The 12,503-nt window shown below is 55.2% G+C and overlaps 1 protein-coding gene across 4 annotated transcripts; it reads left to right on the top strand.

Annotated features, from left to right (window-relative positions):
- The first annotated feature begins 1,805 nt into the window (after nucleotides 1-1,805).
- On the top strand, nucleotides 1,806-11,511 carry SELENBP1 (selenium binding protein 1). 4 transcript variants are annotated; one of them, XM_078355636.1, is made up of 13 exons: nucleotides 1,806-1,873; nucleotides 2,216-2,266; nucleotides 4,763-4,819; nucleotides 4,965-5,077; nucleotides 5,336-5,521; nucleotides 7,058-7,178; nucleotides 8,384-8,566; nucleotides 8,835-9,013; nucleotides 9,772-9,850; nucleotides 9,933-10,054; nucleotides 10,564-10,656; nucleotides 10,794-10,912; nucleotides 11,132-11,511. In XM_078355636.1, the coding sequence occupies exons 3-13, from the start codon at nucleotides 4,813-4,815 to the stop codon at nucleotides 11,292-11,294; spliced, it is 1,365 nt and encodes a 454-aa protein (XP_078211762.1). In that variant the 5' UTR covers nucleotides 1,806-1,873; nucleotides 2,216-2,266; nucleotides 4,763-4,812; the 3' UTR covers nucleotides 11,295-11,511. The 4 variants fall into 4 exon arrangements, with proteins under 4 accessions (XP_078211762.1, XP_002759958.1, XP_078211763.1 ...); XM_002759912.6 differs by lacking the exon at nucleotides 2,216-2,266; XM_078355638.1 differs by lacking the exons at nucleotides 1,806-1,873; nucleotides 2,216-2,266 and adding an exon at nucleotides 4,261-4,553.
- The last annotated feature ends 992 nt before the right edge of the window (nucleotides 11,512-12,503 follow it).

Here is a 12,503-nt window from a genome sequence, read left to right as displayed (position 1 = left end):
ATCCCTCCCCACCCTGACTCAGTAATTTCTGATGAGAAGGTGGGGATAATATTTCTTTCTCTTTCAGATCTTGGGTGGTGGACTACCCCAAGCCAAGAAGCTGGAGAATAGAGAGGAGGCAGATGAAGACCTCAGGAGGAGGAGGAGTGCCAGAGGGAAGGATGAAGGCAGGCTGAGTGGAGGTAGCCAGGACAGGAGGAAGCTGGCAAAGACAAGGAAACAGCCTTTGGGGCCTCCCCCGTGGGGCAGCTGCACACACAAGTATCTTTGATGCCTGGCGGGCTGATGGCACAATGGTGAGGATGACAGACGCAAGATGGAGCCAAGAGGGGTGGAGTGGCACTGAGAATAAAAGAAGACCCCTGCTCTGGGCAGCCACAGAGAGTCTTCTCTGATGGGCATATGATCCCTCGCTGATGGGAGCCAGAAGGGCCGACATCCACTGCACCAAGGCCCAGTTTCGCTCCCTTTCCTCCACTCTGGTTTGGAAACCCCGTCTTCTACTTGCAGTCTCAAGCCCAGACCTTATTCTTTTATCTACCCAACTAAAACTTCACCCCAGAGCTTTTTTTTTTGAGATGGAGTCTTGCTCTGTCAACAGGCTGGAGTGCAGTGGCACAATCTCGGCCACTGCAACCTCCACCTCCTGGGTTCAAGCAATTCTTCCGCCTCAGCCTCCGAAGTAGCTGGGACTGCAGGCGCGCCACACCACGCCTGGCTAATTTTGGTATTTTTAGTAGAGATGGGGTTTCACCATGTTAGCCAGGATGGTCTCGATCTCTTGACCTCATGATCCTCCCACCTCGGCCTCCCAAAGTGCTGGGATTACAGGCGTGAGCCACCGCGCCCGGCCACCCCAGAGCTTTTATCCAAAGAGTATGACTATCTGGAATCAGAGAGCAATCTTAGGGGAGAGGTGAGTCTGGCCGTAGAGGTAGCAGCAGATGGGCCCACAGTCCTGGGTGCCCCTAAATGCCAAGAGACAGGTCCAAATACAAAGATGAGCATCTGGAGACACAGGAACATGTGCATGCCCAGGCAGCTGCACAGGCACACGCTGCACATACACAGGCACTGTGCACATGTCCACGCAGGCGTAGATACTCTGGCAGGCACGTGCTCACAGAGGTGCGCACACACACGCAAACACAAATACACACAAGTACACTCACAGCCACATTCGTACAGGTGGAAACTCACACACAGGCACAGATACACACTTATGCAGGCACATGCACAAGGAACACACAGGAGCACACACACGCCCAGACACACACATTCACACACAGCGAGGCACCCACTGAAGAGCACAGCTGGCCAGGCGCGGTGACTTACGCCTGTCATCCCGGCACTTTGGAGTCTGAAGTGGGTGGATCACATGAGGTCATGAGTTTGAGACCAGCTTGGCCAACATGGTGAAATCCTTTCTCTACTAAAAATATAAAATTAGCTGGGCATGGTGGCGGGCACCTGTAATCCCAGCTGCTCGGGAGGATGAGGCAGGAGAATCGCTTGAACCTGGGAGGAAGAGGTTGCAGTGAGCCGAGATCGCACCACTGCACTCCAGCCTGGGCAAGAGTGAGACCGTGTCTCAAAAAAAAAAAAAAAAAAAGCACAGCTCCCACACCTGCACACTTAAACACATAGATACACACCCCATAACTCAAACAGCAGTCGCCCTAGGCAACTTGAGTGTCCTGGCCAGCTGCCCTGAGCAGCTCAGTCTGGGCTGCAAACCAGGCCCTCCTCCTGCCCTGCCCCGCCCCCAGCTGGCTGTATAAATCCCTTCCCTTCGCTCCTTCCCTGGAACAGTGGCCTCTGACACCAGCACGGCAAACCTGCCACCATCAAAGTGTACCAGTCGGCAGCATGGGTAAGGAGAGGGGCTTCCAATCGCACACTGCCTGCTCTGTCTGCCCCTAATTTGGAGGGCTCTCCTTCAGAAAATGCTAGAAAACCTGAGGGGGGAGCCGGGGAGGGAGCGCTGGACTCTGCTTCTTTCCTCCCTGTCTGCACCTCCCCCACCACCCTGCTGCATTTCCCAGCTTAGCCAAACTTTCTCTGAGGAAGGCAGGCAGAGGCGCTGCTGGGAGGTGGGACCCCGGGCCCCCACTTGGCTCCATCCACCTGGGGCCAGAGTGCCTTTCTGCAGCTGGGAAAATCAGATGGGGGGGGGCTCTCAGAAGACACCACTAGGTCCCTGGCCCTCACATAGGAGAGCGACAATCCTGATTTCAGCCCGGTGCCAACTTTGTACTCCAGGGAGGTAGGGAGCCCACGCCTTCCATGTCCAGGTCACTCTCTAACTACTCCACACAGCAAAGCTTTTGGGGGGGAAATTGGAGACCCCCACGCTGTCTCACTGGGGACCTGTTTTCCCCACCCCCGAAGTCCCCGTTGGCCCTCCCAGTCCTCTATCCGTGGGCTCCCGGGTGTCAGGCAGAGAGGAGTTGGGGTTTGCTTGGGAGGTCGTTCCCCACTCAGGCTTGGCTCTTCCTGAGCTGGCAGAATACCCAGCAGCCATCCTGGAGTGGAATACCCGCTTGAGCTTTCCCTGGGTCCATCCCACACCCAAAGCTGCTGCGAGACCTTGCTTGAGATGCTTCAGAGGCAGGTATTCCCCAGAAAGAGAAACGATGCTCCCTGAGGCCTCTGTGCATGCTGAGCCTGGCCCTAAGAAATGCGGGGGCTGGGGATGCTGGGGTGTGGGTGGGCAGAGATCGGGCAGTTCATCCTCCCCACCTTTACTTCCCTCTCAGCCCCTCCCTGGCTTTGTAGTTTTTGTATGTCTGTTTTGATGTGTTAGAGTTTTTTAATCTTTTCCAGAAACCTAGCAGAAGCAGTCTTCTTAACCCCTGTGAACCAGACCTCTCCCTCTGCCTCCCCACCTCCAGCCCTCTCTCTGAGTATCAAGTGCTGCCTGGCATTCTCCTCTCCTCTGGCACAGCCCTACCCACATTTACACAGAATTCACTTTTTTTTTTTTTTTGAGACAGAATTTTACGCTTGTAGCCCAGGCTGGAGTGCAGTGGCACGATCTCGGTTCACTGCAGCCTCCGCCTCCCAGATTCAAGTGATTCTCCTGCCTCAGCCTCCCAAGTAGCTGGGATTACAGGTGTGCGCCACCATGCCTGGCAAATTTTTGTATTTTTAGTAGAGACAGGGTTTTGCCATGTTGGCCAGGCTGGTCTCGAACTCCTGACCTTAGGTGATCTGTCCGCCTCAGCCTCCCAAAGTGCTGGGATTACAGGGTGAGCACACAGTGCTGGCAGGTGCCTTTGCCATTGCCCTTGACGTCTCCCAGGGAGCTGATCATCACCTCCCCACTGGCCAGGCAGTGGGTGGTGTGAAGAAAGGCCAGTCTGCACCTGGCATGGACATCCTTGGGTTCACGGACACTTTTATGAAAGGACTTTTGAATATATTGTCTTATTTGTCCTCCATATGTGCCCAGAGAAGTATGTGGAATATCATTATTGCCCCCTCTTAGTAAATGAAGAGGATAAAATGGAGAAATAGGGCATCAAACGTGGGATTTGTAACCAGGTTTCCAGACGCTGAATCACTTGAACCCGGGTGGCAGAGGCTGCAGTGAACCGAGATCATGCCACTGTGCTCCAGCCTGGGCTACAAGGGTGAAATTCTGTCTCAAAAATAAAAACGCCGTTGCTGCCTCTCAGCTTTCTAAGCCCCATGGCTGAGGTGAGTGGGAGTCCTGGGCCCCGTGGAGGCCCCACTCTGCCTACTCCTGGCTCCCCACTTGCAGCCCAGCTGTGAGGGCAGAAGCTGGAGTGGCCACAGGACAAGGCAGGAGACAGTGCCCAGGCTTGTGGACTCCACTCCAGGGTTTCTTTCAGCCTGCAGCCCTCTCTGGGTTATTCTTTAGCACCCCCCCCCGCCTCCCCCGCTCCCCAGCAGGCCCCAAACTCTGATGCTGCGGTGCTGGCTGCTGACTTTCTCCTGGAGGTTCGCGTGGCCCCTCTTGCCAGACTTCAGAGATAGGGAGGGTTGCTCCCCACCTCTCTGGTGGGCAGGCCTCTGGGCTCTCCAGAATTGGGCCAAACACTTATTTTCCAGATAAAGGAAGTGGGGCCCACACAGAGGTAGAAGCTGGCCTGAGGACTTCCAGCTGGAAGCCCCAGACTCTCGGTTATGTAATCCAGGATCAGGACCCAAGAGAGAGAAAAGCAGGAAGTGGCCTCCCCCTGATGTCGAAGCGTCTTGGTGAAGGGAGCTGAGCAGGCGCCACCCCCTCTCCCTGAGAGCGGCTCCTCCAGAGCCGTGCCCTGGACAGGGCCCAGGCGAGCACAGAGCTGAGCGCTTACCGCATGCTCACAAAGGCCCGCTGTGGAATTCTTATCATCTCTATTTTATACAGGATGCAGAAACTGAGGCTGAGGAGCTTCAGTACATTGCCCAAGCTCCCCTGGCTAGTCAGGGGCCGGCTGGGGTTGGGCCCCACGTCCGTGTCCACTCACCACACCACACGGCCCCGCTGCATCAGCCCTCCTCCCGCCCGCCGCGGTCCTGCTGGACTGTCTATCCACCTTTAGGTCATGTGTCTCCAGCTCTTCCAACCAAAACCTCACTCTCATCAGGGCTCTGGGGGTGGTGGAAAGGACAGGTCAGAGCAATGAGGCTGGCATGAGGACCTAGGACAGCTGCCCCTGCCCTGGCCCGCTGGGATGTGTGTCGCAGGACATGGGGAAGGAGCCTTCACCCTCCTGAGCATGGCAGTCAATGCGCCCCATTGCTTCCACAGCTACGAAATGTGGGAATTGTGGACCCGGCTACTCCACCCCTCTGGAGGCCATGAAAGGTAATTGCCCATGGTCTGAGAGTCAGCACCCTGCTGCTGATTCCACAGCTGGGGGTGGAGGGACTTTACCTTCTGGCACACCCAGCACTGCCCCTACCTCTCCTTCCCACCCTGCCATCCCTGCTGCCTGCTCTCCACCCTGCAGGACCCCGGGAGGAGATCGTCTACCTGCCCTGCATTTACCGAAACACCGACACTGAGGCCCCGGATTATCTGGCCACTGTGGATGTTGACCCCAAGTCTCCCCAGTATTGCCAGGTAAGGTGGGGCTTGGTCACCAGCTACCTTGAGACCGTAGCTGCCCTCATCCCTGGCCCTGGGGCTGCCTTTCCCAGCTGCACCCTTCTTGGCCCTCCCTGGGTACGGTTGTGCAGGCTGTTCACTGCACGGGGAGAAGGGAAGTGCTGAAATCCAGCCCGTGCTGCGCTGCCAAACCAAATGGGTCCACAGGGACACCCCTTCCAAATGCGGACCGAAGCGAGGCCTGGGCGAGCACCACTTCTCCCCGCATCCTAGGTCATCCACCGGCTGCCCATGCCCAACCTGAAGGATGAGCTGCACCACTTAGGATGGAACACCTGCAGCAGCTGCTTTGGTGACAGGACCAAGTCCCGCACCAAGCTGGTGCTGCCCAGTCTCATCTCCTCTCGCATCTATGTGGTGGACGTGGGCTCCGAGCCCCGGGCCCCAAAGCTGCACAAGGCATGTCTTCCGCCCTTGCCAGCTCAGTGGACCTAAGATACCTGCCACCCCAGGCAGTCTACGCGCGGGAAGCCAGCCCTAAACCAGCAACCTCCAGCTCTTACTTAGGATCTGGCTCGGCAGAGGGAGGGAGGTTGACCTCAGAGCAAAGTCTACGCAGACATTCTGGGTCGTCATCACCCTCCAGCACCGTGGCCAGAGCACCTGAGAAGAGAGAGGAGGTTTCCTGTTTTACTCTGAGAGAGGGAGGGAGCCATTTATTCCCCCATGCAGTTATGAGCTCAGGGCTTCTCTTAAAAACCCCAGTCCCCGCTGGCTCACGCCTGTAATCCCAGCACTTTGGGAGGCCGAGGCGGGCGGATCATGAGGTCAAGAGATCGAGACCATCCTGGCCAACATGGTGAAACGCCGCCTCCACTAAAAATACAAAAATTAGCTGGGCATGGTGGCGTGTGCCTGTAATCCCAGCTACTCGGGAGGCTGAGGCAGGAGAATTGCCTGAACCCAGGAGGCGGACGTTGCGGTGAGCCGAGATCGCGCCATTGCACTCCAGCCTGGGTAACAAGAGCGAAACTCCATCTCAAAAAATAAATACATAAAAAATATTAATTAAAAAATACAAAAATTAGCTGGGCGTGGTGGTGTGCGCCTGTAGTCCCAGCTACTTGGGAGGCTGAGGCAGGAGAATTGCTTGAACCCGGGAGGCGGAGGTTGCAGTGAGCCAAGATTGTGCCACTGCACTCCAGCCTAGCACCTGGCGACAGAGTGAGACTCTGTCAAAAAAAAAAAAAGAAAAAACTCCAATCCCTCCCAACACTTTGTTCAGCACCCTCGTGGTGCCAGACGCTCACTGTGTTGTCTGCTGGGAATACAGAGTTGACACTGGTGTGTGCAGCGCAGGAGGAGCCTGTGGTTTCACAGGCCTGTGTGTGCCTTCAGGACACACGGGGAAAGGTCAGCACTTTCTGCCTGGGGAGTTATTAGCAATCTCTCTGACTTTCCCTTGCTGCTCTGTAGAAGTTACCAGACTGGATCTTTGTCACATACTCACAGGGAGAGCTGTGTCCCCGTTTTTTGTTTGTTTGTTTGTTTTGGTGTTTTTTTTGACAGAGTCTCTCTCTGTCACCCAGGCTGGAGTGCAGTGGCACGATCTTGGCTCACTGCAACCTCCGCCTCCCGGGTTCAAGCTATTCTCCTGCCTCAGCCTCCTGAGCAGCTGGGACTACAAGCGCACGCCACCATGCCCAGCTACTTTTTTGTACTTTTAGTAGAGACAGGGTTTCACCATGTTAGCCAGGATGGTCTTGATCTTCTGACTTCGTGATCCACCCGCGTTGGCCTCCCAAAGTGCTGGGATTACAGGCGTAATCACCCTCCAGCACGGTGGCCAGAGCACCTGAGCACCGAGACCAGCCTTTGTGTCCATGTTTTGAAGGAAGAGATGACATCAGCAGACAGAAGTAGGGAAGCAGGGAAGTGTGGAGGTTAAGAGCAGGGACTCCCAGCCCTGTAAGATTTTGAAACAATTCCTTCCAGGTCATTGAACCCAAGGACATCCATGCCAAGTGCGGACTGGCCTTTCTCCACACCACCCACTGCCTGGCCAGTGGGGAGGTGATGATCAGCTCCTTGGGAGACGTCAAGGGCAACGGCAAAGGTACCTGCCAGCACTGTGTGCTCATGAAAACTTCCGCAGCTGTGAAATGTGGGAAGCATTTTTCTGTGGGAGGAGCAGATCCCAAGCGAAGGGAGGGAAGGAATGACTTCCCTGGTGGTCCCAGCCAGTACTTTAAATGGTAGCAAGTAACTTCAGTTTTGAGTATTTCTATTAGGATGAGCCTTTCCTGATGAATTCAGTTCAAAGTTATAGTCAAAACAGGCCGGGTGCGGTGCCTCATGTTTGTAATCACAGCACTTCAAGAGGCCAAGGCCTGCGGATCGCTTGAGCTCAGGAGGTTCCAAACCAGCCTGGCCAACGTGGCAAAACCCCATCGCCGCGTTGTCTGCTGATAAAACAGAGTCGGTACTGGCAACCCTGCACTAAAAGTACACAAATTAGCCGGGTGTGGTGGTGCAGGCCTGCAACACCAGCTTCTCAAGAGGCTGAGGTGGGAGGATCACCTGAGCCCACGGAGATGGAGGCTGCAGTGAGCTGTGATTGACCCACAGCACTTCAGCTTGGGTAACAGAGTGAGACCCTGTCTCAAAAAACTGTAGTGAGCAGAATGGAGCTTAGACTCTGGGAGAAACCCACTCCAAAAGTGGGAGGCTGGACGAGAGAAATACTAAGTGCTGAGTCCCAGAAGATCCTGTGGGAGAAAGATTTTCGCTGTGGTCTGTGAGAGGGATGAGGCTGACAGGAGACAGGGGCACTAGAGCAGAGCCCTCCCTGCCATCTGGGTGGAACCCTTTGGATGCCTGAACTTTTTATTTACTTTTTTTTTTTTTGAGATGGACTCTTGCTCTTGTCACCCAGGCTAGAGTGCAGTGGCATGATCTCAGCTCACTGCAACCTCCACCTCCTGGGTACAAGTGATTCTCCTGCCTCAGCCTCCCAAGTAGCAGGGATTATAGGTGTGTGCCACCACGCCTGGCTAATTTTTTGTATTTTTAGAAAAGACACGGTTTCACCATTTTGGCCAGGCTGGTCTTGAACTTCTGACCTCAAGTGATCCACCTGTCTCGGCCTCCCAAAGTGCTGGGATTACAGGCGTGAGTCACTGCCCCCCCAGCCCTGGATGCCTGAATTTAAGGCGCTGGCAAATCCGGCAGTGGGCTTAAAGCCTCTTGGACATGCCTGGGGTGATGGCTGGAGGGCGGGGTTCATGTCTCTACTGCCACTCCACTTCCTTCCCTGTTCAGGGGGTTTTGTGCTGCTGGATGGGGAGACGTTCGAGGTGAAGGGGACATGGGAGCGACCTGGAGGTGCTGCGCCATTGGGCTATGACTTCTGGTACCAGCCTAGACACAATGTCATGATCAGCACGGAGTGGGCAGCTCCCAATGTCTTACGAGATGGCTTCAAGCCCGCAGATGTGGAGGCTGGTGAGAATCCCCCCATGGCCCAGCAGGAGCCTTGGGCCCGCATCCCCTTGCTTTCTGCTCCAAATCTCCCATCCTTGCACTTCCCTCCTGTGGCCCCAGAATCTTAAGAGGATGGCATGGGATGTGCTGCACACTCAGATTGCCCAAGCGTCCTCCTGATCCCTCCAATCCATTTCCTAACCTTCCGCCCTGATTGATGGCCCAGCCTTTGCCCATGCCTTCCAACCCTTGATGCTGAGCCTACCCTCCGGCCCCACTCCTACCCCAGGGCTGTATGGGAGCCATTTATATGTGTGGGACTGGCAGCGCCATGAGATCGTGCAGACCCTGTCTATGGAAGATGGGCTCATTCCCTTGGAGATCCGCTTCCTGCACAACCCAGACGCTGCCCAAGGCTTTGTGGGCTGTGCTCTCAGCGCCACCATCCAGCGCTTCTACAAGAACGAGGTGACGTATGCCCTCTGGCCCTCCCCTCCCAGTAGTCTCGTCAGCAGCTCTACCTAAGCAGGCTTCTGTAACAGTGCTCCCAGGCTCCACCAGCCCAGGCATCTCCAGGAATGAAAAAAACGAGGCTGGGCCGGGCGCGGTGGCTCACGCCTGTAATCCCAGCACTCTGGGAGGCCGAGGCGGGCAGATCACGAGGTCAAGAGATCGAGACCATCCTGATCAACATGGTGAAACCCCGTCTCTACTAAAATACAAAAATTAGCTGGGTGTGGTGGCGTGTGCCTGTAGTCCCAGCTACTCGGGAGACTGAGGCAGGAGAATTGTTTGAACCCGGGAGGCAGAGGTTGCAGTGAGCCGAGATTGCACCACTGCACTCCAGCCTGGCGCCTGGCAACAGAGCAAGACTCTGTCTCAAAAAAAAGGAAAAAGAAAAAATCGAGGCTGCATGCCCTGTCTCTCTTTTCTCGGGGCTAGACCAACTTCTGCCTGAACCCTAATTGGCCATATTTATTCATTCATTCAAAAACTATTCAGTGAATTTCTATGCTGGGCACTGTGCTTTGTTCTGGGAATGCGGTGGTGAAACGACACAACTCCTGCCTCAGGGGGTTTGCATGGAGTTACATCCTAGTGGCAAGAAGCCCAGGCATCTGACCTCTCCCTCCCAGGTCTGGGCGACCCAGATCTAACCCCCAGTCCCCAGTTCTGATAGGCTCACCTCTCCGCCAGCTAACCTCCCCCTCCACTCCTCAACGTAGGGCGGTACTTGGTCAGTGGAGAAGGTTATCCAGGTGCCCCCCAAGAAAGTGAAGGGCTGGCTGCTGCCCGAAATGCCAGGTGAGTGCCTAGGGCATGGGGAAGCTAACTCTTGGCCTGGGAAGCAAGAGTCCTGAAAGCCTCTACTCGCCCCTGCCCCCAGGACTGATCACCGACATCCTGCTGTCCCTGGACGATCGCTTCCTCTACTTCAGCAACTGGCTGCACGGGGACCTGAGGCAGTATGACATCTCCGACCCGCAGAGGCCCCGCCTCACAGGACAGGTGGGGATGCTGGCAGGAGAAACAGAAGGGGAGGAAGGAAGGAGAAGAGAATCTGGAGTTGGGGTGGATGGTCCAACGCAGCTGGAGGCGAGGGAGGGGCAGGAAAAGCAGACACGTGGGCTGCAGGACATTATCCTGGCTTGCTGCAACCTCCGCCTCCCGGGATCAAGCAATTCTCTTGCCTCAGCTTCCCGAGTACTTGGGACTACAGGTGTACAACGCCACACCAAGCTAATTTTTTATATTTTTTAAGTAGAGACAGGGTTTCATCGTGTTGCCAGGTTAGTTTCGAACCCCTGAGCTCAGGCAATCTACCCACCTGCCCGCCTCCACCTTGCAGAGTGCTGGGATTACAGGTATAGGCCCAGTGCAGGCCCAGGACTGTCCAGGCCAGGGAAGTGCATGCAGAGCATGTCTGAAGGAGAGAGGGACCCCAGCCAGGCAAGCTGCCCTTCCTGCAGTGTTTGACCTCCCACTGTGGTCCTCATCCTCTGCACCTCCCCATCCAGCTCTTCCTCGGGGGCAGCATTGTTAAGGGGGGGCCCGTGCAAGTGCTGGAGGACCAAGAACTAAAGTCTCAGCCAGAGCCCCTGGTGGTCAAGGTAAGGGCCTCTCCCCCTACTTGCCAGACAAATGCTTGAGGAATATGAGGGGGAGCGGCTCCTGGGCATACCCTTGGGGCTGGGGTGGTGCCTGCCATCTGTGTGTTACCCAGGCTCTGATCCCTGGTTTTCCCAAGGGAAAACGGGTGCCTGGAGGCCCTCAGATGATCCAGCTCAGCCTGGACGGGAAGCGCCTCTACGTCACCACGTCGCTGTACAGTGCCTGGGACAAGCAGTTTTACCCTGATCTCATCAGGTGGGAAGCAGACACATGGGCTCACCTCCCCGCCCTCCTCTTCCAGAGGAGTCATTCAGCTTTCTGAAGACTCCTCAGGGATCCCCCCGTCCCCCACCACACAGATGGCCCACTGAGACCCTGCTCATTCCTCCTTCCTCAGGAGCCTTCCCCTAAAATGTTAGGGGAAGGGGCAGTCACCTCTGACCTCTCCGTTCCCCTGCTCCCCTTTTCCACCAGGGAAGGCTCTGTGATGCTGCAGGTTGATGTAGACACAGTGAAAGGAGGGCTGAAGTTGAACCCCAACTTCCTGGTGGACTTCGGGAAGGAGCCCCTCGGCCCAGCCCTCGCCCATGAGCTCCGCTACCCTGGGGGCGACTGTAGTTCTGACATCTGGATCTGAACTCTACCCCTCAACACCCATACTCCACATTTTGAGCCTTCACTTTCTCAGGCGCCTGCCTTCACTCTGCTCTCTTTCGGCACCCATCCCTTGGCAGCCAGTGGGTCCCACACAGCCAAGCTGGGACTGTGGAGACCAGTGTTGCTTGTGCTCACTGTGCTGCTTTTCCATGAGCTCTTGGAAGCACCAAGAAATAAACTGCTGAGCCTGTTCCTCAGATGGCCTTGTCTTTAGGGGCCTGGGGCCCGTGGCTCCTCCTCTGCCTATCCTTTGTATCTTGCACAAGAAAGGGCTGAAGAGGCCTCCAGGAGAGGTTATGGTAGCTAGTTCACACTGATAATGCCAAAATCTCACTTTTATAGCCAGACAGAACCTGAAAATCTTGGGGGTGATTGTTGCAAGGAGACCTGGGGGTAGGAAATATAAACCAGTGTTACTAACGTTTTGTTTTGTTTTTTTAACTTATGCTTTTTTTAATGAACGTAAAATCTCACCCATCACTCCCAAGAGAATGTAATACGTTCCATCACACACAGGAGGCCCCAGGACCTTTGATGTGTATAGTGTAATGTATTTCCACTGATGGCAGACTACTAGGAGAACACAGTTATTGGGAGGTGTATAGCCTGCTCTTGCATTGCTATAAAGAAATACCTGCCGGGTGCGGTGACTCACACCTGCAATCCCAGCACTTTGGGAGGCTGAGGTGGGTGGATCATGAGGTCAGGAGTTCGAGACCAGCCTGACCAACATGGTGAAACCTCATCTCTACTAAAAATACAAAAATTATCCAGGTGCACACCTGTAATCTTACCTACTCAGGAGGTTGAGGCAGGAGAATCACTTGAACCTGGGAGGTGAAGATTGCAGTGAGTGGAGACCAAGCCTGGGTGACAGAGCAAGACTCCATATCAAAAAAAAAAAAGTATCTGAGACTGGGTAATTCATAAAGAAAAGAGGTTTCATAGGTTCATGGTTCTGCAGACTCTACAGGAAGCATGATGCTGGCACCTGCCTGGCTTCTGGGGAGGCCTCAGGAAACTTACAATTGTGGCGGAAGGCAAAGGAGAAGCACAAACATCACATGGCCAGAGTAGGAGCAAGAGAGAGTCTGAGGGGGGAGGTGCCACACACTTTTAAACAGCCTAGTCTCAGGAGAACTCACAATCTCAAGGGCAGTACCGAGGGGGGTGGTGCCAAACCATTCAT

The sequence above is a fragment of the Callithrix jacchus genome, chromosome 18 (assembly GCF_049354715.1).
Source record: "Callithrix jacchus isolate 240 chromosome 18, calJac240_pri, whole genome shotgun sequence".
Taxonomy (NCBI): domain Eukaryota; kingdom Metazoa; phylum Chordata; class Mammalia; order Primates; family Cebidae; genus Callithrix; species Callithrix jacchus.
This window is presented reverse-complemented; position numbering and strand designations above follow the sequence as displayed.

What these genes read in the sequence shown, in the direction of transcription:
- SELENBP1 (XM_002759912.6), top strand. An exon ending in GCCCGCAGATGTGGAGGCTG is followed by an intron (nt 8,567 to 8,834) that starts GTGAGAATCCCC and finishes CTCCTACCCCAG; the next exon opens with GGCTGTATGGGAGCCATTTA. An exon ending in GGCCCCGCCTCACAGGACAG is followed by an intron (nt 10,055 to 10,563) that starts GTGGGGATGCTG and finishes CTCCCCATCCAG; the next exon opens with CTCTTCCTCGGGGGCAGCAT.